The sequence below is a fragment of the Peromyscus eremicus genome, chromosome 10 (genome assembly GCF_949786415.1).
Source record: "Peromyscus eremicus chromosome 10, PerEre_H2_v1, whole genome shotgun sequence".
Classification (NCBI taxonomy): Eukaryota; Metazoa; Chordata; class Mammalia; order Rodentia; family Cricetidae; genus Peromyscus; species Peromyscus eremicus.
This window is the reverse complement of record NC_081426.1, coordinates 26921515-26949045: the sequence shown is the minus strand read 5'-3', so window position 1 is coordinate 26949045 and position 27531 is coordinate 26921515. Positions and strand designations below refer to the sequence as shown.

Below are 27531 nucleotides of genomic sequence, written 5' to 3'. Positions count from 1 at the left end.
ATGGAAGTGAGTGAACTTTACAAGTCTCCAGCATGACCAACATAACCACTGACTCAAAGGAACACACACATGTGTACATGGACATGGATGTAACTGCACATAAGAATGTATTCACTTATTCCCAAAAAGATTTCTAAAATCTAGAAAGCAATCCAAAACATTGCTCCTTTGGAACAGAAACAAGACATTGAGTAATTGTTTGATAGAGTGTAAAATCTCTATTTCAACAAGCGTAAAGTAATGAGACACCTGTAGTGACAGTCAGCTCGAACACAGAGTTTCCATTCTCTCTGGGAGACCCACCATTCTTCCCTCCATTCTCCAAAGACCTTCTGTAGCAGTCTCTGCTCATGGAAAAACCTGGAGAAAAGGGAGAACATCAGAAAGCTGGATGTGAGGAGGCTGGCAGTCAGCTTCACAGTGCCCTTACCCTCTCAGTTAAAACACCTTATAATTGGCACACCGACTGTGTCCGATTACAAGTTCAGTGCTACATGCACTAGGAACACGACAATCAGTTACACCAGCGATTTCAACAGCCACAGAGACAAGGGAAAGTGGAAATCCTCACGTGCTATGAGGGAATCAAAAACGATAGTTTTGGGGGGTGAGATGACGTACTAGATAAAGCCGCAGGATGCCTGAGGACTTGCACTTGATCTCAGGACCATGATAAGGTTGAAAGAGAAGTAGCTCTGCAAAGTGGTCCACTACCTCCATACATATGTCAAGGCATGTGTACACCCCACACATCACACACAAACCTAAGAAGAAGAATTGAAAACTATTACAATTGTCAGCATTTTTAAATTCTTTTAAGATTAAATAAGAAACTTTTTATTCCCTCTTAGCTGTGTGTAAGGAAAGGTGTACAGTGCAGGTTCCTGAGACTGAACACAAGTCCTGAGGCTTGACAGCAAGCACTGTTTTTGGTTTTGGTTTTTGAGACAGGGTCTCTACATAGCCCTGGCTGTCCTGGGTCTCACTATGTAGACCAGGCTAGCCTCAAACTCACAGAGATTGAAGCACCTTTGTGGTGATATATTGTGTACCCTAATACGTAGTCAGAAGACTGGACGTAAGCCAGGGCTATCTGAAAGAGAAGGGAGACTAGCTGGGGCTAGAGAGTAAGAAAGCACAGTGGGAACAGCAAGAGTTATAAGGAGGATGAACAGCTGGGGGAGGGAAGGGCTAGCAGACTGTGGGGGAAGGGCTAGGAGACTGGGGGAGGAAGGGCTAGGAGACTGGGGGAGGAAGGGCTAGGAGACTGGGGGGGGAAGGGCTAGGAGACTGGGGGAGGGAAGGGCTAGGAGACTGGGGGGGGGAAGGGCTAGGAGACTGGGGGAGGAAGGGCTAGGAGACTGGGGGAGGAAGGGCTAGGAGACTGGGGGAGGGAAGGGCTAGGAGACTGGGGGGGGAAGGGCTAGGAGACTGGGGGGGAAGGGCTAGGAGACTGGGGGAGGAAGGGCTAGGAGACTGGGGGGGGAAGGGCTAGGAGACTGGGGGGGAAGGGCTAGGAGACTGGGGGGGGAAGGGCTAGGAGACTGGGGGAGGGAAGGGCTAGGAGACTGGGGGGGGAAGGGCTAGGAGACTGGGGGGGAAGGGCTGAGGACTGGGGGAGGGAAGGGCTAGGAGACTGGGGGGAAGGGCTAGGAGACTGGGGGGGAAGGGCTAGGAGACTGTGGGAGGGAAGGGTTAGGAGACTGGGGGTGGGAAGGGCTAGCAGACTGGGGGGGAAGGGCTAGGAGACTGTGGGGGAAGGGTTAGGAGACTGGGGGAGGGAAGGGCTAGGAGACTGGGGGGGGAAGGGCTAGGAGACTGGGGGAGGAAGGGCTAGGAGACTGGGGGGGAAGGGCTAGGAGACTGGGGGGGAAGGGCTAGGAGACTGGGGGGAAGGGCTAGGAGACTGTGGGGGGAAGGGTTAGGAGACTGGGGGGGGAAGGGTTAGGAGACTGGGGGGGGAAGGGCTAGGAGACTGGGGGGGGAAGGGCTAGGAGACTGGGGGAGGAAGGGCTAGGAGACTGGGGGAGGAAGGGCTAGGAGACTGTGGGGGAAGGGCTAGGAGACTGTGGGAGGAAGGGCTAGGAGACTGGGGGGGGAAGGGCTAGGAGACTGTGGGGGAAGGGCTAGGAGACTGTGGGAGGGAAGGGTTAGGAGACTGTGGGGGAAGGGCTAGGAGACTGTGGGGGGGAAGGGCTAGGAGACTGGGGGAGGGAAGGGCTAGGAGACTGGGGGAGGAAGGGCTAGGAGACTGTGGGGGAAGGGCTAGGAGACTGTGGGGGAAGGGCTAGGAGACTGTGGGAGGGAAGGGTTAGGAGACTGGGGGGTGGGAAGGGCTAGGAGACTGGGGGAGGAAGGGCTAGGAGACTGTGGGGGGGAAGGGCTAGGAGACTGGGGGAGGGAAGGGCTAGGAGACTGGGGGAGGAAGGGCTAGGAGACTGGGGGAGGAAGGGCTAGGAGACTGTGGGGGAAGGGCTAGGAGACTGTGGGAGGGAAGGGTTAGGAGACTGGGGGGTGGGAAGGGCTAGCAGACTGGGGGGGAAGGGCTAGGAGACTGGGGGAGGAAGGGCTAGGAGACTGGGGGGGGAAGGGCTAGGAGACTGGGGGTGGGGGCTTTGAGATGTATAACAAGTACTTATGAGAAGGGACTGAGGGAGCCTGCAGGTTAGCATGGACCTTAATATGCTGATAGGTACCACAGGTATATGTTAATTAGAGGTCCCTTTTGCCAGAAGTAAGGGAAATGACTACTTTTGGCAGGCTGAATGGCTTTATGAGTTCCTGAGGAATGCTGGTTTTTATCTAACCACCAGAAATCCTCCTATAGTCCAGGCTGAGCTCACTTTTGGATATTTGGACTGCCTACTGCAGTTTCCTTTGGACATGAGAAGGCCAACCCAGGAACTCAAAACAGGAAGATGGAGGCAGACATGGAAGGAGAGGCCAAGGAGGAATACTGCTTACTAGCTTGCTTCTTCTGGCTTGCTCAGCTACCTTTCCTATAGAGCCCAGGCCTACCTGCCTAGGCATGGCAACAGCCAGTGTGCTTGGCCCTCCTCTATTAGTTAGCAATTAGGAAAATGTCCCACAGAGACGCTCACAAGTCAATCTGATGGAGGCAATTCTTCAAGTAAGTTTCCTATTCCTAGGTGGCTCTAGTTTCATCAGGATGATAGTCAAAAACTAACCAGGGGCTGGAGAGTTGGTTCAGCAGTTAAGAGCATGTAGTAGTTTGAATGTAATTGGCCCCCACATTCTCACAGAGAGTGGCACTATTAGGAGGTGTGGCTTTGTTGGAGTGGGCATGGCCTTGTTAGAGGAACTGTGTCACTGTGGTGTGGGGCTTTGAGATTTCCTATGCTCTGGATAGTCCCAGTGTCTCAGTCAACTTCCTGTTGCCTGCAAGATGTAGGACTCTGAGCTACTCCTCCAGCACCACATCTGCCTGCATGTCACAATGCTCCCTGGCATGATGATAATAGACTGAACCTCTGAAACTGTTAAGTGAGACACCCCAATTAAATATTTTCTTTATAAGAATTGCCATGGCAGCAGTTAACTCTGCAACTCACACACGATTGAGCCTGTATGATAATGAGTATTCAGAGATGGGTAATACCTGGGGGGCACTCACCAACCTAAGACAGAGCGCCTGTGTGGCCTGGGCAGGCATCTCCACAACGGGTAAGGTGACCTGCTGATGTCCCACGCAACCTAAGTCAGAAGCTCATTTTTTAGTAAAAGGGGGACCTGTAGGGCCCTGGCCCCCGTTTTGGGTAACTGTTGTCTTGCTTGTTGACCTTCACCTTGATATCCTCCCTATGCTAATTCCCTGCTGGGTTCCACCCTCCTGAATGCTTAAGGGAAGTTCCTTGTCTGTGTATCCTGCATAATGGGCGTTAACAGCTTAGATGCAAGATTGTAAAACATCGGTAGCGAACTTCTGCCCTCCGGGGTTCTCCCATTGTGCTGTAAGCCTGTATTTACGACCTCCTCCCTCCTTCAATAAACGGCATTCAGCATTTAAAAAAAAAAAAAAATTGCCATGGTCATGGTGTCTCTTCACAGCACTTGCTGCTCTTGCAGAGAACCCAGGTTTGATTCCCAGAACTCACATGGTGGCTTATAACTATCCACAATTCTAGTTCCAGGAGATTTGATGTCCTCTTCTAAACTTCAAGGCATCCACTTGGTGCACATACATGCGACAAAACACTCATACACATAAAAACAATATTAGAAAAATCTAAAAAAAAAAAAAAACCTAACCAGCACAGAAGCTGACTGGAGACTTCTCAACAAGGTCCCTGGTCTTTCCCCCAGAAGCATCTGACTTCTAATTCACTGCTGCCTGCCCCCCACCCACCCAAACCTAAAAACTTCTAAATGCAGTTTTGGTTTGCTTTTTGACAAAGGGTTTCTTTGTGTAATCCTGGTTGTCCCGGAACTTTCTCTGTAGGCTGAGCTGACCTCGAACTCACAAAGATCCACCTGCTTCCCCCACCCCCAACACCACCACCACACCCCCAGTGCTGAGATTAAAGTCTTGTGCCATCACACCTGGCTTTGTTTTGTGTTTTAAGAACATTCACAAAATAAGGAGGACCTTATGAGAATTAAAATATATGACCTCTTTCTAGAAATGAAAAATAAATCAGTAAAATACAAAAACGAAGGGTCAGCTGGTCTGAAGGACCACAGTAGATGCTCCTGACGCTGTTCTTCTTTGAACAGGGATTCAAAGTATGTCTTCCTGACTGGCCTGGAAATCAGATCTTCTGTTGTGGAATATTAGTTGAAGATACGTTACATTTGTTTATGCTGTGGAATATTTGTTTAATGATGCAAAAATGTGTTGCATTCTTTTATGCTGCATTTGTTTAACTCTGTGAAGCTGTGTTACTGTGCCTGTCTAAAACACCTGATTGGGCTAATAAAGAGCCAAACAGCCAATAGCGAGGCAGAAGAGAAATAGGTGAGGCTGCCAGGGATATAGAATAAATAGAAGGAGAAGAGAATAAAGAGCAAGGAACAAGAAAAGGAAAAGGAGAGAGGACACCAGGGGCCAGCCACCCAGCAACACAGCCAGCCACAGAGTAAGAAGGAAAGAAAGATATACAGAATAGAGAAAGGTAAAAGCCCAGAGGCAAAAGGTAGATGGAATAATTTAGTTAAGAAAAGCTGGATAGAAACAAGTCAAGCTAAGGCTGGGCATTCATAAGGATAAGTCTCCGTGTATTTATTTGGCAGCTGGGTGGTGGGCCTCCAAAGAGCAAAGAGTGAGAAAAAAAAAAAAAAACCCAACTACAATCTACCTGTCTCAGCCTGTTGAGGTGCTGGAGTAAAGGCCTGTGCACCACACCGGGGGATTCTGGCTTTGCTTTTTACTGAAAGCAAATGACAATTGACGCAGAATGACATGATGTGATTTCCTCAAGCATCTACTGAGCAGAGACTGACAAAAGACTGGAAAGGAGTGAGGTAAGTTCCTGGGTGAGGCAGGAAGAGGACATCTCCACACCAAGTGCTACCAAGAAGTGGACTCTCAATACATTTTGACGGTTAGACCAGCATGATCTGGGGTGTCTGATATTTTACACTGGAGCAGAAGAGAACAAGTTGAGTCATGGATGACACCTATGTTTTTAACCTGAGCACCCAGAAGGGTGAATTGGTTCATGCTAACTGGGGATGGGAGGGGGCTACTTAGCAGGGAGGCTTGTTGGAAGTACCAAGAGTTCATTTTGAATCCAAGCCTGGTGTCACAGCACTCAGGAAGCAGAGGCAGAGCCAGGCGGATCTCTGTAAGTTCAAGGCCAGCCTGTTCTACAGAGCTAGTTCCATGACAGTTCCATGACCCTGTTTTGAAAAACCAAACCAAACCAAACCAAAACAAGAATAATAACAAAATGCTGGGCAATGGTACACACCTTTATTCCCAGCACTCTGAGCTGGGGGCCAGCCTAGTCTACATAGTGAGTTCCACGCCAGCTAGAAATACAAAGTGGGACCCTATCTTTAAAATAAACATATATACATATATGTGTGTGTATATATACATATACATAGACAGATGATGATAATGTGTGAATATACACACACACACACACACACAATGATAATGTTGACGAGGAAAGTGGAGAAAAGACATAATTATATTTTAATTGAAAATTTTTAAATAAAATAAGTAACAGAAACAGAAGAAGCCCAACAGCAGCTCAGTGCTCTGAGCTAACAATACCTGGCTCTGGAGGGAGTTACTCTTCCAAAAGTCATTCGAATCCACACATACAAAAACTTTCTGGCCACACATCTGAAAGAAAAAGACACACACATTTGAAAATTCTACCTGGCTAACAGGAGTTTTCTGGAAAAGAGAGGGAACCTTTAAGGTGTCAAGTGGAGGGACCAGAGTCTGAATCAAAAGATGATGTCATAGCTAATCTTTCATCAAACAGAAATGGAGAGGACAGGTTTAGAAAACTAAAATCAGCCTGGGTGGTGGTGGCACACGCCTTTAATCCCAGCACTTGGGAGGCAGAAGCAGGCAGATCTCTGTGAGTTTGAGGCCAGCCTGGTCTACACAGCTAGTTCCAGGACAGCTAAGGCTATACAGAGAAACCTTGTCTTGAAAAACGCTTCCAAAAAAAAAAAAAAAAAACCACAACCCAAACCTACTATCCAGCAAATTGTTTTTAAACACTTTCTTTTTGATTTCAGTTGGGTTTTGTTGTTGTTGTTGTTGTTGTTTTTGTTTTGTTTTGTTTTGTTTTGTTTTTATATGTAGCTCAGGCTGGCCTGGAACTCACAGAAATCCACCAATCTCTGCTTATCTGAGTGCTAGGATTAAAAGCATGTGCCACCATACCACTCAAGGTCTTTTTACAAGTCCAGTAAACAAAATACATGAATAAGGAAAGTTTGGCCTCTATCAATTTCTAAAGTCATCTCCCCCAACCACCGTGTGTGTGTGTGTGTGTGTATGTGTGTGTGTGTGTGTGTGTGTGTGTGTGTGCAGGAAGCCAAGGCCTCTTGCGGGTTAAGCAGGTACTCTATCACTAACTTGCAAACTCAGCCACTTTATAATTATCTCTTTAAAGACAGGCATTGCTATAATAAAACTCAGAGACGGGGCTGGAGAGATGGCTCAGAGGTTAAGAGCACTGACTGCTCTTCCAGAGGTCCTGAGTTCAATTCCCAGCAACCACATGGTGGCTCACAACCACTTGTAATGAGATCTGGTGCCCTCTTCTGGCCTGCAGGCCTACACGCAGGCAGAACATTGTTGTATGCATAATAAATAAATAAATCTTTAAAAAAAACGAAAACAAAAACTCAGAGACTGTAAATCTCAAAGCTTGCAAAAAGTTGAGTCCTACAGTTTAACATGCACCAAGATTAGCTGAAGGACTTTTTCTGTGCCTGACTGTGGGAGCTTAGACCTAGCAATAGTAGAACTCAACACAAGGACATATAAACATTATCTTTTTAAAATCTCATCAAAACTCATGAACTGTGGACTAATAGCTACGGAGCCTCCATGGGACAGGACTAGGCCCTCTGCATAGGTGAGACAGTTGTGTAGCTTGACCTGCTTAAGGGGCCCCCTGGCAGTGGGATCAGGATCCATTCCTGGGGCATACGTAGGCTTTTTGGAGCCCACTACCTATGGGGGACACTTTACACAGCCTTGGTGCAGGGGAGGGGCTTGGACCTGCCTCAACTGAATGTACCAGGCTCTGTTGGCTCCCCACGAGAGGCCTTGCCTTGGAGGAGGTGGGTGACAGATTCACAACACGCCCCCAAGGTTGGGCATGTCCGGCGGACCTAGCTAGACACTTCCGCCTAGCCAGTTCCAGGTCAAAACAGCCATTTCTGGATAAAAGCGTCTCTTGTGACCAGGACCCCGTGGCTTTGCATGGTTGCATAAGAGCACACAACGCAACCATGTGATCTACATGCATGCCTGGAGTAGCCACATGGACCTGTGTACGCCTGCGCCATATTCCCGGCTTCCTTCTTCTCTACACACACGTGTCTCTTCCACAGGCCTGAGCACACTTGTCTCTCTCTCTTATCTAAGTAAAACTCTTGTTAGTGGATTCTGTCGTGTTTCGTGACATTTCCTCGCAGGGTAAGAGCGTCGCCAAATAACTAACAGTAGGAATGGGGGATGGGTTGGGGAGGAAGGCTGGGGGGTGGGAGGACAGGGGAATCCGTGGTTGGTATGTAAAATGAATAGAAAATTTCTTAATAATAAATAAAATAAAACAAATAAAATCCCATCAAATTGTTTTCTTTTTATTCTGTGGACAAAGAGAAGACTCACATTGGAGCACACACTATGTTTTCCTTTGTCATAATTTTAGGAAACTTAGAAGGATAATTTTTGTTTGTTCGTTTTTTCGAGGCAGGGTTTCTCTATGTAACAACCCTGGCTATCCTGTAACTCGCTCTGCAGACCAGGCTGGCCTCAAACTCAGAGATCCACCTGCCTCTGCCTCCTGAGTGCTGGGATTAAAGGTGTGTGCCACCACTGTCCCGAGAAGTATAATTTTTTTGACAGATGCCATTTGTAGCCCAGACTGGCTTTGAACCACCACGTTCTTGCTTTCTCCTGCCTGTGTCACCATCCAGACTCACCTTAAACAAGACAACACAGAACACCTTCAATATGAAGTATTTTGTCAGTGACAAGACGGGGACATCAGATTTGAGGGGAACCATCCTTTCCTCATCTTCCTTCCTGTTTAAAATCCCCAGCAAAGATCTAGGTGTCTGACCTTTCCCGAACACTGAGCAAGGAGGGGTGGAGCACTCAGTGCTCTCTACTCCAACCCCTGTGCAGTGCTGTGCCACTGTAAGACATCAGCGCACAGGGTGTCTGCCATTCCCTGTGGCTGTGCTGAAAGCAGGGACCTAGCACAGTGCCTGATACACACACACCCATGAGCTCATTCTCCTTGTCAATCTCTGGGCTCAGCCTGAAACCCTCTTCTTCCTACCTTTTGTCTAGCTTAGTCTTACATAATCCTTCAGGACTCAGCTAACTGTATACGTCACACCTGGAGACCATAAACACTGGATGATGCAGACTGTCTGCAGCTTCCTAAATAGTCTTCTTTTTTTTTTTTTTTTTCCCAAGACTAAGTCTCGTGCTATGTAACCCTGGTTGGCCTGGAGCTCTCTAAGTAGATTGGGCTACTCTCAAACTCACAGAAACCTGTCTGCCTCTGCTTCCTGAGGGCTCGGATTAAAGACAAGCACCATCAGCCCTGGCCCTAAATATTCTTTTGATATGAATATTCCATTCAGCAGAGTTCTCCAACTAACTGGCATAGGAAAAATAAGAATCATTCCTTCAATTTGGGCAAGAAAGAAAAACAACTGAAAAGTCTCACCTGCTTCGCAGTTCTCTTAGCCGGTGTCGAGCCCAATTTTGTGACGTATGATAGTATAAAGAATGACAGCTTCTAGGTAACTCCCTCTGGATCCCAGAGAAGGCAGAAGACTTTTTGAAGGGCAGTGCCTTTGGAGAACAAGGTTTCTTAGCCACACCATCCCTAAAAGACCTTAAATTGGAGCAGAAAGGAAAGGAAAGAAAGAAGTCTTCGTACACTAGAAATACATTTTAACACTCAACAAAGTTGTTGTTACAGTCATGGAGACTGAGGCTGACTATGCCCGAAGAGAAAGCAGCCTGACCTAACAGAAATCCAGCAACCAGTACTGCTGGGCCAGCACTAGGTGGAAACCGCAGAGCAACAGTGGGGTCATTAGGCCTAGCATGTTCTTTAATTAGTTTTTATTCTATTTTAAAGGAAATCATTCACAAACTAGAAACAAGTTCCTAAGTAGAAACTACAATTGAGGGGCTGGGATTTTGGCTCAGAGATAAACTTCACAAAGTCTCAGGTTCTGTCTCTAGTACTTCAAAAGAAACTAAGATAATAATAAAATCTTAAGGAAGAGGCTAGAGAGATGGTTTGGTGATTAAGGGCACTGCTGTTCTTTCAGAGGACCTGGGTTAGGCTCCCAGCATCCACATGGTGGCTCAAAACCATTTGTAACTCCAGTTCCAGGGACCTGACATCTCTGCCCTCCAACAGCACTAGGCATGTACTGGTGCACAGACATACATGCAGACAAAACACCCAGCCACATAAAAATAAACTTTTTAGCAAAGCAGTGGTGGTGCATGCTTTTAATCCCAGTACCCACTAGACAGAGGCAGTAGACAAGTGGATCTCTGAGTTCAAGGCCAGCCTAGTCTACATAATCAGTTCCAGGACATCCAGGGCTACACAGAAACATGGTGTCTAAATAAATAGATAAATGTATAAATAAATAAATGTATACATATAAAAATAAATGTTTGTAATACAATTTTTTTTAAATTTTAGGGAACTGGATTGATGGGTCAATGGTTAAACGAGCTTGCTGCTCTCATGAGGACCAGAGTTCAGGTCCCAGCACCCATATCCAGTGGCTCACACACCCCTGCAATTCTAATTCCAAGGGATCCAATGCCCTTGGACCTCTGCAGGCACTGTACCTCTGCTACTTAAACAAGAAAATAAGCAAATCTTTTTGTAGTTTTTTTGAGACAGGGTCTCATATGGCCCAGACTGGCCTTGAACTCCTGATGCTCCTGCTTCCACTTCCTAAGTGCTGGGATGACAGGCATGCACCACCATACCTGGCTCCAAGTCTTTCAAAAAAGCAATTAAAAATTGTTTTCAGATAACATAACTCTGTATCAATATGAAACCTTATACTTTTACTTATTTATTTATCTATTTAGTTATTTAGTTATTGCTTTTTCTAGACAGGTTTCTCTGTGTAGCCCTGGCTGCCCTGGAACTCACTCTAGACCAGGCTGGCCTCAAACTCAGAGATCCACCTGCCTCTGCTTCCCAAGCACTGGGATTAAAAGCATGTGCCACCACCGCCCCGCGGAAACATCATACTTTTTACCAAACATTGTATTTCAGCATTAGCCAGGTGTGGTGGCACATGCCCATGATCCCAGCAGTTGAACCGTAACTTCAGCTGCCAATTTTGCCCAATTCCATCACGTACCTGGAGTCAATCTTCTTCTCCATGCTCTGCTGAACAATTTGATGGAAATTCAACTAGTGATTATATGTGTTTCTGTGCCTGGATTACTGATGAACCACAGCCTTTTATCTTCCTCTTATAACTGCAGAAAAGGGACAGAAGAGAGTAAATTGCTTGTACACTCCCAGGGGTCACAGCTGCCTGCCCGCTCTGAGGTCCCTGCCCCTCTACTTCTTAATTCAATGCTAACTAAGCATGAACAATCTCTTACTGTCCTAGTTAGGGTTTCTAGTGCTGTGATGAAACACCATGGCCAAAGCAACTTGAGGAGGAAAGGAAAGGGTTTCTTTGGCTTACATTTCCACATCACTGCTCATCATCAAAGGAAGTCAGGACAGAAACTCAACCAGGGCAGGAACATGGAGGCAGGAGCTGATGCAGAGACCATGGAGGAATGCTGCTTAGTGGCTTGCTCATCATGGCCTTCTTATAGAACCCAGGATCACCAGCCCAGGGATGACTACACCCACAATGGGTCAGGATTCCCTGATCAGTATCCTATTGTGAAAGTGCCCTACAGTTGGGGAGCGGTGGCACATGCCTTTAATCCCAGCACTCAGGAGGCAGAGGCAGTCAGATCTGTTGTGAGTTGGATATCGGCCTAGTTTACAATGTGAGTTCCAGGACAGCCAGGGATGTTACACAGAGAAACCCTGTCTCAAAAAAATAAAAAAATAAATAAAAATAAAAAAGAAAGAAAGAAAATGCCCTATAAATGGACCTTAAGGTGGCATTTTCTCAATTGAAGTTCCCTCTTTTCAGATAGCTCTAGCTTGTGTCAAGCTGACACAGAAGTAGCCAAAGCACTTATCTTATTCTAATTTGTATTATTAAAAAGTTACTTCTGGCCGGGCAGTGGTGGCGCACGTCTTTAATCCCAGCACTCTAGGGAGGCAGAGGCAGGCGGATCTCTGTGAGTTCAAGGCCAGCCTGGACTACAGAGGGAGTTCCAGGAAAGGCGCAAAACTACACAGAGAAACCCTGTCTCGAAAAACCAAAATAATAATAATAATAATAATAATAATAATAATAATAATAATAAATAAAAATAAAAAGTTACTTCTGGGGGCTGGAGAGATGGCTCAGCAGTTAAGAGCACTGGCTGCTCTTCCAGAGGTCATGAGTTAGATCACAGCAACACGTGGTGGCTCACAACCATCTACAGTGGGATCTGATGCCCTCTTCTGGCATAAAGGCATACAGGCACATAAGAGCACTCATATACATAAAATAAATAAATGAAAAAATTTTTAGTCTATTTTTCTCTATTATGTGTTGATTTTTTTTTATACTTATTATGTATACAGTGTTCTGCCTGCATGTGTCCCTGCAAGCCAGAAGAGGGCACCAGATCTCATTACAGATGGTTGTGAGCTACCATGTGGTTGTTGGGAATTGAACTCAGGACCTCTGGAAGAGTAGTCAGTGCTCTTAACTGCTGAGCCATCTCTCCAGCCCCAATAAATAAAATCTTTAAAAAAAAAAAAAAGTTACTCCTGAGCCAGGCTGTGGTGGCACATGCCTTTTAATCCTAGCACTCAGGAGGCAGAGGCAGGTGGATCTCTGCAAGTTTGAGGCCAGCCTGGTCTACAGAGCAATTTCCAGGACAGCAGGGCCACACAGAGAAACCCTGTCTCAAAAAAACAAAACAAAAAAGTAAAAATACTGCAATTCATAAATGGATCTTGAACTTCAACTAAGGAATTTCAGGCCTTGTCTGTTGGCCTGTGGTAGTGTGACGGCTCCCACAGTGAGACTACATGTGTGTCAGAAGCAAGGCCACTACAAACAAGGTCATGTGATGCAAGCAACACAGATGAGGATTGCCCCAAACACCTGAGATTCACGACATTTTATTTTTTAGTTCATTTTGGTCACATGTTAAGAAGCCTTTACTGGCCGGGCGGTGGTGGCGCACGCCTTTAATCCCAGCACTCGGGAGGCAGAGGCAGGTGGATCTCTGTGAGTTCGAGGCCAGCCTGGGCTACCAAGTGAGTTCCAGGAAAGGCACAAAGTTACACAGAGAAACCCTGTCTCGAAAAACCAAAAAAAAAAAAAAAAAAAAAAAAGAAGCCTTTACTGTTGTCAAATTTTTCTAAACTCCCCTTATATGGAGTCATGACCCACAGTCTAAAAAGCTGAGATCAGGGCTGGAGAGAGAGCTTGGCAGTTAAGAACACATGATACTCCTGCTGAGGACTTGGGTTGATTCCTAGCACCCACATTGGATGGCTTACAACTACCTGTAACTCCAGTTCCAAGGGACCCAATGCCCCTGGCCTCCAAGGGCACCTGTAAACACATACATGCACATGTACCTTCGCAGACACATAACTAAAAAAATAGTAAATCTTTGCCGTGGGGGGTTGGGGGGAGCATAGGAGCTGGACTGATGGCTCAGCTGTTGAGAGCACTGACTGCTTTTCTGGAGTACCCGGATTAAATTCCCAGCACTCAATGGTGGCTCACAACCACTTGTAACTCCAGTTCTGGGGGATCTGACAATCTCTTCTGACCTCCCCATTTTGGCTTCTGAGGGTAACAAGCATGCACAAGGTACACAGACACTCATGCAGGCAAAATCACACACATAAATCTTATTTATTTTATTATTATTTTTAATAGTCATCAATCGGAGGTCAGGCTAGTGTGAACAACTTTGTGTTACAGAGATACTAGAAATGGAGTCCAAAGCACCGGACAAGCAATCTACCTCTAAGATGGAAGTACAGGTGTCTTGTGAGCCACCAGGAATCAACTGGGGTCCCCTGGATGAGCAGTAAGAGTTCTTTTTTGTTGTTGTTGTTTTTATTTTATTTTATTTTATTTTTTTAAAGATTTATTTATTTATTATGTATAGAGCATATGTGACTGCACTCCAGAAGAGGGCACCAGATCTCATTACAGATGGTTGTGAGCCACCATGTGGTTGCTGGGAATTGAACTCAGGACCTCTGGAAGAGCAGGCAGTGCTCTTAACCTCTGAGCCATCTCTCCAGCCCCCTGTTTGTTTATTTTGTTTTGTTTTGTTTTGTTTTTTTTTTTTTTTGGTTTTTTTTTTTGGTTTTTCGAGACAAGTTTTCTCTGTGTAGCTTTGCGCCTTTTCTTGGAACTCACTCTGTAGCCCAGGCTGGCCTCGAACTCACAGAGATCCGCCTGGCTCTGCCTCCCGAGTGCTGGGATTAAAGGCGTGCGCCACCACCGCCCGGCTTGTTTTGGTTTTTTTAGACAGGGTTTCTCTATAGCTTTGGAGCCTGTCCTGGATCTCGCTTTGTAGACCAGGTTGGCCTGGAACTCACAGAGATCCACCTGCCTCTGCCTCCTGACACTGGGATCAAAGGCATGTGCCACCACCACCCGGCTGCAGTAAGAGTTCTTAATAAGCGTCGGGCCAGTTCTAGGGCCCCTTTAATGTATAACCATTCATTCAAAAAAATATATTTTAAAAACCATGATAATGTGAAATACACACATGTAGCTACAGTATTGTACAATTTTTTAAAAATAAAAGATTCTATTAAAGAAAAAGAGGACATTTATATATCAAGCCCCTGAGTAAGTTTCAACTACTGCTTCCAGGAAGCCTTCCCATCCAATCTTATTTTCTCAACACTTGGTAATTACCACACAATCTAAGGCACACGGACTACAATTAAGATGACATTTATAGCGCGCAGGTTCCATGCTTTCTCCAAAGCACTTTCCATGAACGACCCACTTTAACAACGCCACTTCAGCAGGTACTTATAATCACTTTCAGGTGATGCTCAAGGTCATCGGCTAACAGGGGGCAGAGGTGCCACTGGCGTTCAAGCCTCAGTACACCTCCAGAAGAGGATCCGTGGTACAAACGCAATGTGGGTTCAGCTCTCGGCTAGGTCACTCGAGAGCACCGTATACAAAGAGCCCCTCGCCCAGGTACATCCCTGAATCGAATTTCGATCTGAGCAGGCTAATAAGCTTCGCGCGGGCAGGAGAATCACCTTAAAGAGTTCTCCACCAGGAGGAGGAGGATGCATAGGCCCTGCAAAAACAGCGCGAGAGCAGCCCGGGCAAGGAGGGCGGACTCCGAACGACCTCACGCACGCTCTGCTCCCATTTCCACGCATGGACCAAAGCCTTGTGGGTAGGCAGCATCTCCTGCACTTGAACAGGAGAAAGAGCAGTCTCAGGGCCCAGCTTCTAGGCACCCGTCCTCTGCCGGCTTTGAAGCAGGGGGATGAGCCATTCAAAGTCTGGGGTCGCTAGGCCTGGCCTCGTACCTGAGGGAGACGAGTCCTCAGTGAACGCAGGGAAGAGGTTACAGAAAAGGCCAGCGGCCGGGGATTTCGCGCCCTGCGCCGGCGGCCCCGCCCCCGTCTCCAAGGCAACGCGGCCCGCGCCGGAAGCTGCTCTGTCGTGTTTAGTGCGCGCGTTCTCCCGGGGAATAGAGGCCTTTGGCTTCTCTCCGAGCTCGGCTTCTGACGGTTCTCTTGGCCGGAAGTATGGGCGCTTCTTGGACGCGGCTCTCCAGTAACGCCTCCTGCACGGAACGGCGTGCAACAGACAGGTGTCGGACTTGGGCATGGTAGCACACGTCGGTAATCTCCGCACTAGATCGGCCAATTAATGCTCTGTCTTTGAAGACATAGCTTTGAGAAAAGACTAAGGTTTCATAATAAAAACAAGGAAGACTATTGGGTGGGTGGGTGAAGATTAGAACCAAGAGGCGGGAGACATGACTCAGCGGTTAAGAGCATTTTTTTGCCCATCCAGATTCCCATGGTGGCATTTAAAAGGCTGTGACTACAAGTCGCACTCTCTTTTGACCTATATGCAGGCAAAACACTCATACACAAAATAAGTATTTTTAAAAAAGATTAAACTCAATACTTCCTTGGTCCTTTTTACAAATGGTGATTTTGTAATTCAAAGTGTTTAAAACCATTTATTGGTGGCAACCATCTGTAAGAGGTTGAGGCAGGAGGATCACTGCAGTTTCAAAACAACCAGGCCTATTTAGTAAGTTGCAGTACATACAGCCTTGGCTAGAGTGAGACTATATGAATAGCAAGCAAATAAATAGTGTTTAAATACAGTTGGCTGAACTGTCGAGATGGCTCAGCAGGTAAGCCACCTGTTACTAAGCCATAGGACCTGAGCTCAATCTCCAGGATTTCTATGGCAGAAGAGAACTTGCTGAAAAGTCATCCTTTGACCTCTAGCCACAAGCAATGCCCATGCACACACACAAGTAAATAAATAAAAGGTAACAGGAAAATAAATAAATCTGGCCTGGTGGTGCATGCCTGTATTCCCTAGCTACTCGGGAAGCTGAGGCAGGAAAAATTACCAATTTTAAAACCACTGTTGAAATTTGCAAAGACTTTGTCTCAAAAACAAAACAGCTGGGCCAGGTGGGGTGGCACACACCTTTAATTCCAACACTGGAGAGGCAGCAGGTGAACATAAATTCCAGGCCAGCCTGGTCTACACAGAAAGGTCAAGGCGAGCTAAGGCTACAAAGCAGGACCTTGTTTCAAAAGTGCCCCCAAAAGGGCTGGAGAGATGGCTCAGTGGTTAAGAGCATTGACTGCTCTTCTAAAGGATCCAGATCAATTCCCAGCACTCAGATGGCAGCTTTAACTTCCAGGGGTCCAGAAACCACTGCACATTAAAAAAGAAAAAGAAAAAACTAAACAAAATGAAGTTATGTTTTAGAAAAAACCAACCTTTTGGTGATAACTCACCTGAAGTTATAGCTTCAAGTATTGATAAGGTAATTAGATTAATTTCATAGTCAAAATACTGGAACCATTTTTTTAGTTTACTATAAATTAGTCTTACAAGTATCGCCACATAAATTATATAAATTTGATATATCCAGAATTAGAAATGGGTACTTTTTGTTGTTGTTGTTTTGTTTTGTTTTTCGAGATAGGGTTTCTCTGTGTAGTTTTATGCCTTTCCTGGAACTCGCTTTGGAGACTAGACTGGCATCAAACTCACAGAGATCCGCCTGCCTCTGCCTCCTGAGTGCTGGGATTAAAGGCATGAGCCACCACTGCTTGGCAGAAATGGGTACATTTTTTTAATGCCTGGTTTTAATTATATGTATGTGTGCTCGTGTCTGGTAAGGGAATGTTTGTGTGAGTGCAGATGCCCTGGAAATCCAAGGCATTGGTTACCCTGGAGCTGGAGTTATAGGTGGTTATGAGCTGCTCAAAGTGGGTGCTGGGAATCAAACCCGAGTCATCTGCAAGAGCAGTAAGTACTGAGCAATTTCTCCAGCCACTAAATGTACTCTGGATTCGAGTTGATTTGCTGATGCTTTTTGCCATTGTGTGCATTCATCACCCTCAGCTTTGACAATTTGAGGAAAAGATAAGCAGTATTTCCATGTGAGTTACAGGAAAACCATCAGTCCTACCAGGAAGATATAGTGTATGTTACTTCTTTCTATTGCTGTGATTAACACTGTGGAGAGACCAGACCTACCCAAGACTTTCTTAGAGGCCTTCATGAAAGGATAAAGAGAATTTAGTTGTGTGTCCTTGTCCAGGAACAGACTTGCAAGGCCTGTCCGATGCCTCTTAGGAGTCAAGATTGTGGTTTCTGGGGACTTAACTCTTCTCCGTGGATTGTGGTTATCAGTCCTTACACAGTTGTCAGAGGTATCCCGTGTTCCCTTTGCCAACATGTGTTACTTAGCTTTCTGCTAACCTTGGCCGTTCCTCCCCAACCACCACAAACACTATATATGATGCTATGCGTCTTAAAAAACTTGCTTGGCATAAGTTACCAGCTTATGCAAGACCTCCTGGTCCCAGCTATTGCCTTTGTCTTCTTTATTTCATATCCCCAGTCTTCCCACTCAACAGTTTGCTGTGTGGGCCCCTTATCCCTGCCAATTTAGGTTAAAACACCACAACCAAGGCAACTTATAGAAGGAAGGGTTTATTTGGGGTTTGTAGTTCTAGAGGGATAGGAGGTCATGTGGGGAGCAAGGCGGGAAGCAGGCAGGCAGGCATGGCACTGAACAGCAGCTGAGAGCTCACATCTTGATCTGGAAGCAGGAGGCAGAGAGGGCACACTGGAAGGTGCCAGTCTTTTGTTTTGTTTTCTTTTTTTTTTTTCCCGGAGCTGAGGACCGAACTTAGGGCATTGTGCTTGCTAGGTAAGTGCTCTACCACTGTGCTAAATCCCCAACCCTGGTGCCAGTCTTTTGAAACCTCAAACCTAGCCCCAGTGACAGACCTCCTCCAGCAAGGCCACACCTCCTAATACTTCCCAACCAGTTCCACCAACAGGGGATGAGCCTGTGGTGGCCATTCTCATTGAAACCACCACATATAGTAATAACTAGTATAGGCTTCTTGGTGTCTAGTACTTCATGAAGCATTTCTCTTCTATAAAACCAAAGTTGTAACTAGGCCTAGGGGTGAATATCTTTAATCCCATGACTCAGTAGGCAGAGACAGGTGGATCTTTGTGAGTTCAAGGCCAGCCTGGTTCCAGGACAACCAGGGTTACTTAATACAAAAACCCTGTCTCGAAAAGTCAAGGGCTGGAGAGATGGCTCAGAGGTTAAGAGCACCGACTGCTCTTTCAGAGGTCCTGAGTTCAATTCCCAGCACCCACATGGTGGCTCACAACCACCTGTAATGAGATCTGGCACCCTCTTCTGTATACATAATAAATAAATAAAAATCTTTTAAAAAAAGTCAAAAAACAAAAAGCAACAAAGAAAAAAGGCTTAGCTAGTGCCTTGCTTTTTCACAGAAGTGAGTTTATAGGTGCCCTTCCTTAGTAAAGTTTTACCTTTAACCCCAAATTGTAATGGTCTTCTTTCTCACAAACTAAAACAAAGCTTTTAAGAATGAAAAGAGGCAGGCAGTGGTGGCACAGCACATGCCTTTAATCCCAGCACTTGGGAGGCAGAGGCAGGCGGATCTTTGTGAGGCCAGCTTGGTCTACAGAGCTAGTTCAAAGACAGCCACAGTTACAAAGAAAAGCCCTGTCTTGAAAAGCCAAAACAAAACAAAAAAACCAACAAGGGGTTGAGGATTTAGCTCAGTGGTAGAGCGCTTGCCTAGCAAGCGCAAGGCCCTAGGTTCGGTCCTTAGATCTGGGGGGAAAAAAAAGACAAAATAACAAAAACCCCAACAATAACAAAAAAAAAAAAAAATGAAGAGATGTGAGGCCACAGTTCTATAATCTGTTAAATAGGACTCAGTAAAGAGTAGTCCCAAACTAGGATAGACAAGAGATTTTAGGAAATTAGTTCCAGGTACCAATCATGTTAGCAACAATTCCTTAAGCACTGACATACATGGCTTCTGGCACTTTTTAATACCAACCAGTTGACATTTCTCCCATATAAACAAGTCAATTCTTGTCCTCTTGAACACAGTATCGTTTTTGTGAGTCCTTTATAAGGAACAGAATGTGGGATATAGCAAAAGTAACAATGCCTTCAGGACCAGGTTAGGAAAAGGCAACCCAGGGCTGGCATGTGTGGCTCCTGATAGAGCCCCTTCCTAGTGTATGCAAGGTCCTGGGTTCAAGTCTCAGCATGGAAAAAACAAAACAAAAACCACACTGCAAATATCTAGACATTTATCCTTGAAATCTGAAGCTCGGGCCATATTAAGAGGCCATGTATAGGGAGGTGGAGAGATGGTTCAGCAGTTAAGAACACTTGTTCTTCCAGAGGACCCAAGTTCAGTTCCCAGTACCCACATGGTTGCTCAAAACCATCTGTAACTCCTGTTCCAGGGGATCTGATACCTTCCTCTGACCTCTGAGGGTACCACACATACATAATAAAGAGGTCATGTAGGGGTGGGAGAGATGGCTCAGCAGTTCTTGCAGAGGACTGGGATACAGCTCCCAGCACCCACATGTTGACTCCATCTCTAAACTCCAGTTCCAGATGAGTCACCTTCTAACCTTTTGAGGGCACCAGGCATGTACATACATATACAAAAGACACTCAAATATACATATAAAATAAAAATCTTTTAAAAAATAAAAAGGATGGGGCTGGAGATGGCTCAGGTTAAGCGCACCGGCTGCTCTTCCAGAGGTCCTGAGTTCAATTCCCAGCAACCATGTGGTGGCTCACAACTATCTGTAATGAGATCTAGTGTTCTCTTCTGGCCTGCAGGCATGCATGCAGAACACTGTATACATAATAAATAAATCTAATAAATAATAAAATAAATAAAAAGGACGTGTGTTTCAAAGCTCCAGTAGCCCCAGCTGACAGCACTTTCAATTCCCAAGCACGTGAATAAAGGATCCTTTAAGGGGTCTTAGCTCCTGGCCTTTAAGCCACCATCAGGTGATGTTAAATGAATCAGAACAGCTGGTGGTACCCATTCAATTTATAAAGTTGGGAGCCAAATACTGGCTTAATCCTCTGGTTTTTGGTATGGCTTTTTTTGTTATTCTTTTGTTTTTTAGTGGTTGCTAGGGAAATCAAACTGAGGGCCTTGGATATATTGTTTGTACTGTGCAAATGAGCTACATCCTCAGTCCCTAATTTTTTTGTTTGCTTATTTTCATGGTTTTTTAAAGGTTTATTTAATGTGTATTAGTGGCTTACCTGTATGTATGAAGTGCACTACATGCATGCCTATGTCTTCAGAGGCCAGAAGGTGTCTGTCCTGGAACTGGAGTTACAAGTAGAGTGAAATCATCCACGTGCTAAGAATCAAACCTGGATCCTCAGCAAGAGCAGCCTATGCTCTAAACTGCTGGGCCATTTCTCCAGGCTCTGCCTTTTATTTTTTGAGACAGGGTCTCACTATGAAGCCCTGGCTGGCCTAGAACTCACTATGTAGAGACCATGCTATCCGGGAGGTCACAGGTAGACATCTCCTGAATGTTGCAATTACAAGCTTGTGCCACCATGTCCAGCCCCAGTCCCAGCTCATTTTAATGTTATGTCTAATTACTTCTACAAGACAGAGAAGTACAAACTCTGATTCCTTTCTGACAGATGAGACTGATGTTCAGGGTGGTGAAATTCACTCAGATTTCACTAAGTGACACTTGGTAGCTTTGAGAAAATAATTTACTGGGCTAGGAATGTTGCTCAGTTTTTAAGAGTACCTTCCTAGCACTGATTAGGACCTCAGCTTGACTGAAATACTGAACAACTCAGGTAGAGACCTGGTACCTAGCATGCCTGAGCTCTGGGTCTCCAACTCAGCACCTGGGTGTAGGTACCTGCTGTACTCCATAATGAGAGAATTACTCTTATTTTCTCTCAGCTTTAAGAATCTAGATCCTGCCAGGCGGTGGTGGCACATACCTTTAATCCCAGCACTCGGGAGGCAGAGCCAAGCGGATCTCTGTGAGTTCGAGGCCATTCTGTTCTACAGAGCGAGATCCAGGACAAAACTACACAGAAAAACCCTGAACCCTGTCTTAAAAAAAAAAATTATAGATCCCGCTTGTGAAGAGGCTGTCTGTAGGTGCCATGTTGGGCTGTGAAGGTGGCAAAAAGAAAGAAGCCCCTGATACAGCCCAAGGAGATGGACGAGGAAGATAAGGCTTTCAAGCAGAAACAAAGAGAAGAAACTCAAGAAGCTAAAAGCCAAGGCCGTGGGGAAGGGATCCCTGGCCACAGGTGGAATTAAGAAATCTGGCAAAAAGTAAGCTGTTCCTCATATCTGAGATGATGGTGACCCTCTTCCATTCCTATTTAAACATCTGGATTCCCTGCCATAACATCTTTGCCACCTACAGCTAGAATGAAGTGTTAACCTGGAGCCTGTTAAACATCTGGATTCCCTACTGTAATAACATCTTTGCCACCTATAGTTAGAATGAAGTGTTATCCTGGAGCCTGTTGTACATTTTAATAAACTGTTGTTAAAAGAAAAAAAAAATCTAGCCAGGCGGTAGTGGTGTACGTCTTTAATCCCAGCACTCGGGAGGTAGAGACAGGTGGATCTCTGTGAGTTCGAGGCCAGCCTGGTCTACAGAGCGAGATCCAGGACAGGCACCAAAATTACACAGAGAAACCCTGTCTCAAAAATAAATAAATAAAATAAAATAAATCTAGATCCCAGCCAGGTAGTGGTGGCAAATACCTTTGATCCCAACACTCTGGAGGCAGAGGCAGGGGGATCTCTGTGTGTTCTGTGAGGATTGCCAGGGCTACACGGAGAAACCCTGGGGGGGGGGGAATAAAGAAGAAAAGCAACCACTTTTCTTTTCCCACAGTGTCTTTGCGTAGGCTTTATTTTTTTTTTTCAGCCGGGCATGGTGGCACACAGCTTTAATCCCAGCACTTGGAAGAGGCAGGCTGATCTTTATTAAGTTATAGGTCAGCCTGGTCTACAGAGTTACAGGACAGTCAGGGCTGCTACAAAGAGAAACCCTATCTCAAAAAAAAAAAAAAGTTTTTTCAAAGAGTCTTTATGCAGATTATCTAAGGCTTCCCCCTCTCGTTGCCAAATTTAATCTTTATTACTGCTATTACCGTCTGGCAAACCAAGCTAAAGATAAATACATTCCTAACTCTATACAGCCTACATTGCAGTGGAGATTCAGGCCTAAGTCCTCTGTCTCTTGTAAGCAGTTCTGGAGGCACACACCTGTAATCCTAGCCCTTGGGAGGCTAGTAAGGGTTACATAGTGAAACCCTGTCATGAAAGATAGTTTGTGAGAAAGACTTTATTAATAATTTCAAAGGGGGGAAATTACTTTTGTTGCCATGGCTCACAGAAAGAAAGCGAAGTAGTTTCCCAAGTAAAATAAATGATGTTCAAATGCTATGTTGCCCACGCTGGCTTTGAACTCCCGGTCCCAAGCTCCACAAAATTAAGATTACATGCTTAGGCCAACATGCTCAGCCTCCATGTTCTTCCACGCCCAAGAAACATCTACTGTAGGCAGTCCCACAGTGCAGAAACAGCTCAGCATTCTCAAGCAGACCAGGGTCACAAGTGACCTTCCCAGAACCGCCGTTCTTGGCTTATTTACTTATATGCGTATCTGTATCCTCGTCAGCTTGAGTTTCGGGACTCTGGCAAAGGCTAAGCGCCCGATACCGGCCATCTATTTTCCCCCAGATACTTAACTCTTCCCTTCCCATGCAGGGTAAAGCAAGATTCAGGTTGTTCAATGGAGATACAATTAGTCAATTTTCTTCACGTAGTATCAAAAATAATTGCGGCAAACTTGCGTATTAATGCACCAGCCCTTATGGCTAATCCTCTTCTAGTAACTTTAGGAACAAGATTTTTTTTTGGGGGGGGGGGGAATCAGGGCGCTCAGAGCTTTACCCTAGATCACGCCAATAGTAAACACAAACACAACACCACTATGGTCTTCTAACTGGCTCCTGCTGCCCAAACTCCAGGTGTGACCCTGCCTGGTGACAGCCAGCGACCGGACGAAGCACACCCACCCAGGCCACCCTGCTCGCGCCGGCGTGGCGCGGGTCCGGGACAGCGCGCTACTGGCTCCGCCCTTCCCGACGCGTGGGAACGGGGCGCCCTTCCTTGAGCTGCCCACAGCGGCCGCCTGAGCGTTCGGGCGCAGGCTCCCGCAGCTCCCGTCCTGACCACTTCCCCTCGGCCATCCTGACTTTCGGGCTATAGCGCTCTCGCCGTCCGGCCCACGCAGCGCTCAACCCGGAGGGCGCCGTACAGTGCGGCTTTTCCGACAGGCACCGCCGGGGACACCCCAGGTCCTGCGCGCTGCGAGGGCGGTGCCTGGGCCCGCGGTGCGCGACGGGGGTTATTAGGGGGAGGGGGCGGAGAGCTACGTCGGAGGGCCGGGCCGCGGTTACGGCGGCTGAGGAGAGCCAGCCCGAGCGGATTGGGGGGGGCGCAAGCACAGGCCGCGGGCAGCGGCGCCGGGCCTGGAGCGAGCGCGGGGGGGACGCGGCGGCCAAAGCGCGGGGCCGCCCGGCGGCGGGCGCTCCGAACAAGGGTACGGCAAGAGCAGGGCCCCGGCCTGCGGGCGAGGACGGCGCGCTGCCCCGGGAGCGCGGGCGGCAGGGCGCGCGCAGGGGGCGGCCGAGGCGCGAGGCGCGCGGGCGGCCGGCGGGCAGCAGGCGGGCCTGCGCCGGCTGTAGGCGGCCGGCCCGTGGACTTGGTCCCTGCTCCCTCCGGCCCGCCTCTCTCCGTGAGTATCGCCCCCGCCCTTCTTCCCGAGGAGGCCTCTGGCCCGGGGCCTGCGCGAGGGGCTGGGGGTTGGTTTAAGGAGCGGAGTTTCCCAGAGGAGGCCCGCACCGGACCTTCCCTAGCCGCGGACACCCCTCACATGGCCACAGGTGTGGCCGGCTGAGAGAGGTGCGCCCGGGCGGGTTCCCCAGCCCCATACATTGGGGTAATAAGGGGCAGCTGGTGCCGTCCATTGACAAGTGACAGGCACTTCCCAGCAGTCTGACTTCCCGGATCGGCAGCCTAACCAGTCCTGCCCCTACTCTACTCCGGGAAACTTCACCGGCACCGCCTGGTCGGTTCTCGTGGGTGGCAGCGACTATTTTGGTTTCTCTTTGTATTAAAGATAATTAAAGGTTGTACCCTGAGTTAGGCCCCTTCCACTTCTGCTTTCCTTATGCTGTGGATACTCAATACTGAAGGTGGTTCTTTTTCCAATTTAGTTCTGGTTCATACCATAATTTTGGGGTGGATTTCTTTACACAACTATTTAGATTTTTTTCCCCCTCAAAGTTTCAGTTTCATAAGCAGCTAACGTTTCTGAATATTTATTGTTCCCTTTGACAATTTTGTGCTGAAATTTATCTTCCCAGGTGCAAAAAAATTGTACACCAAGAAGCCATGGAGAAGAGAAGTGTGGATGAAACAGAAAATGGAGATGCTTTCTTTGACCTAAAGAAACTGCCCACCTCCAAATCCCCCCATCGCTATACAAAAGTAAGTTCTGTTACTGATGAAGTAGTAATGTGTAGCTATTTCATTGGAGTTATTTAAAGTGGTAGTCACTGGAGACTAAATAGTAATCAGTTTGGTCATTTTCTTGGAAGTGTGACTACTGGGTTTAAACTGTAGGTTTTAGGTGAAAGGCTGTTTTCTCAGACCCTGTATGAAATTTGTAGATAAGTATGTGTTTGCACTCAGATGTTCTGTAACAGTTGTGTGATTGGGTGGAATGGGATCAGGTGAGGATTCCAGCTCTGGGATGCTTCACAGGATCAGTGTCTTTTGTATTGATGTTTCCTTGAAAGTCCAATTTCTGTAGGAGTGGCATGGTCAGGAGTAATTGTGGACTTTTTAGCCCGTTTTTTTTTTTTGTTTTTTTTTTTTTTTTTTTTTTTTTTTTTTTTTCTCTTTTGTTGTAAATCAGATATGAACTCAACAAAAGCAAGCCTTCATTCATTATATATTGTATATTATTTTCCATTGCTTAAGAATACATAGTGATTTTAAGCTTCCTGTTTTTGTTTTTGGAGACATTGTTTGCCTATGGTACTCTCTCCCTTCAGCCTCTTGAGTGTGAAGCTAGAGTGTGCACTACTACAGCTGGTTTTAAACCGGTCGTCTTGCTGTCTTCCCTAGCTCAGGAACCACATCAAGATTTTGTACACTTAGTAAAGATAATAGCATCTGTGTCGTATTGGCTGCTAAGTGTTCCTGAACAGATTAACAAGTTGCGGTAAACTATAGGTTCATTTCTGGCTGTCTAAAATGCCCTGGGCTAGAGTATATGAAACGTTCCTAAAGTGGAAAGTCTAGGGATTATGTTGTAGCTGAGCTCATGTGTGTATTTCCTTAGTATGAACACCTTCATGAATTCCAGCGTGGCTTATTGTCCCTAGCCTCCTTTACTTAGTAAAGCTGGGCCTTGTTGGTGTACTGCCTTTACTCTTCCTTAACTGATAAAGTATATGGTAATTTTCAGCGTTAGAGGAGAGAGAATGAACGGATGAATGAATGATGAGGTATGCATGGGAGGGAATTTTTAAGCGTAACGTGAGTTCTTGATTGCTTTCCTATCAGCCAGTTGTAGGCCAGACCAGGCGCCTCCACCTCCCTAGCGCTGGGATTAACCAATTTGTCAGAGAGCTTTTGGTTGTGAGCCTAGCCTTGAACGGCTGAGCCATCTCTCCAGCCCATCAGAGAGCTTTTGAACTGTATTTAGATTTTGTCTTCCAAATGTAAGTGCTCTCATGCTTGAGAAGTGCTCCACAACTTAAACTCATTGCCTAAAATGTTGGCAGGTGAATTCTGAATGTATCAGATGAAGGGAAATGGCTTTGAACTACTTACAAGGATATGTGATTCCAAATTTCCTAGTTTGGTTTTTTGAAGTAGTCTCTTCTGTGAAAAACTGACAAATGATGTTTGTCAGGTAGCTGAGATACAGAGCTGCTCTCTGAGTTTGAGCGTGACCTCTGCTGTGCTTTCAAGTATAGGAAGTCAAGTTAAAGTTACATGGTGTCTTCACACCAACATTTAAGCCTCTGTGACAGTTAACCAGGATATTATAAATGGGTTGATCGTGTGCTTCTGTCATCCTGGAGGGGCTTAAGTCATTGATATTTAATTTCTGATCTGTTTTGCTAAGCTGTGTTCCGAAAAACGAAAGCTATGTTTTGCATTCAATACAATGGCGCACACCTTTAATAACAGCTCTTAGGCGAGGCAGGTGGTTATCTGTGAGTTCAAGCCCAACCTGATCTTCATAGTGATTTCTAGGACAGCCAGAGCTACATGGTGAGACCCTGTCTTGGGGGAAAAAAAAAAAAAAAAGGAAAGTAAGCCTCAGAGAAGAGTAAGATTTAAATTCCAGGTAGAAGTCAGGAATGAGATGATCCGTTTCCTATACAAAAATCATCTTTGATAATTTTATATATATCTTCCATAAGCAGTTGAGTGGTAACCTCTGACAGGTAGCTTTTGAGTGCTGTATTTAAGCTAGCATAAAAATAAGGATGCCTATTTTGAGGAAAGCAGAATTAGGGTGTGAAAAATCATTATCCGATCTTAATATGTCAGCTCTCCAGAATATATAGCTAACTGGAAGTTCTTAACTGGTTGACAAGGCCATAGGTACTGGGTTCTGACTGTTGTTTCCTGCTTTTTCCATTTTAGCTCATCTTGAAAAGTTGGGACTCCAGTTCTTTGACCCTATGAGTGTTCCACAACTTGCCCAGCATGATAGGAACTTTAGCTATATAGAAGCCAGTCATTGCACATAGAAATTGTAGAGGGAACCTTTAATTCAAGAAAGGGTGCTGTAATAGGATATTGGGCTTAAGGGCAACCTACCCAAGAAGGTGGGAGTTTGGCTGAGAGTTCCCAGTAGTCCAGCTAGACAGGAGCAAGTCTGGTAATTAGTGGCACAGCTTTGGAAAGGGGTGATGCACCTTCTTGTCCATGAAAGTTTTGGAGAAGGAAAGAGAGGCTAAGGATTGTTGCGTGCCACTCATGGACTGGATTA

At 46.2% G+C, this 27531-nt stretch overlaps 2 protein-coding genes across 8 annotated transcripts in view; one reads left to right on the top strand and one right to left on the bottom strand.

The window, feature by feature from the left end:
- Sfi1 (SFI1 centrin binding protein) overlaps positions 1–15492 on the bottom strand; it is a 61434-nt gene extending 45942 nt beyond the window's left edge. For 4 of the 5 annotated variants that reach the window (XR_009381828.1, XM_059275649.1, XM_059275652.1 and 1 more), the window contains exons 1-5: positions 15384–15492; positions 11083–11203; positions 9402–9572; positions 6242–6313; positions 250–360 (exon numbers count right to left, since the gene is read on the bottom strand). Coding sequence is in view for 4 of the 5 variants with exons in the window: in XM_059275649.1 (XP_059131632.1) it covers positions 250–360; positions 6242–6313; positions 9402–9572; positions 11083–11105 (377 nt within the window). In the remaining variant the exon portion in view is untranslated. Of the gene's footprint in view, positions 1–249; positions 361–6241; positions 6314–9401; positions 9573–11082; positions 11204–15104; positions 15283–15383 lie in introns of those variants that run through there. The other variant, XM_059275650.1, reaches the window with a different exon arrangement.
- Positions 15493–23972: 8480 nt separating this feature from the next.
- Positions 23973–27531, top strand: part of Eif4enif1 (eukaryotic translation initiation factor 4E nuclear import factor 1) — a 39470-nt gene continuing 35911 nt past the window's right edge. Inside the window, exons 1-2 of one of the 3 annotated variants that reach the window (XM_059275648.1) lie at positions 23973–24054; positions 24881–25004. In XM_059275648.1, coding sequence (XP_059131631.1) covers positions 24909–25004 — 96 coding nt within the window. In that variant the 5' untranslated portion in view covers positions 23973–24054; positions 24881–24908. Of the gene's footprint in view, positions 24055–24138; positions 24250–24307; positions 24417–24880; positions 25005–27531 lie in introns of those variants that run through there. The other 2 variants (XM_059275646.1, XM_059275647.1) reach the window with 2 other exon arrangements.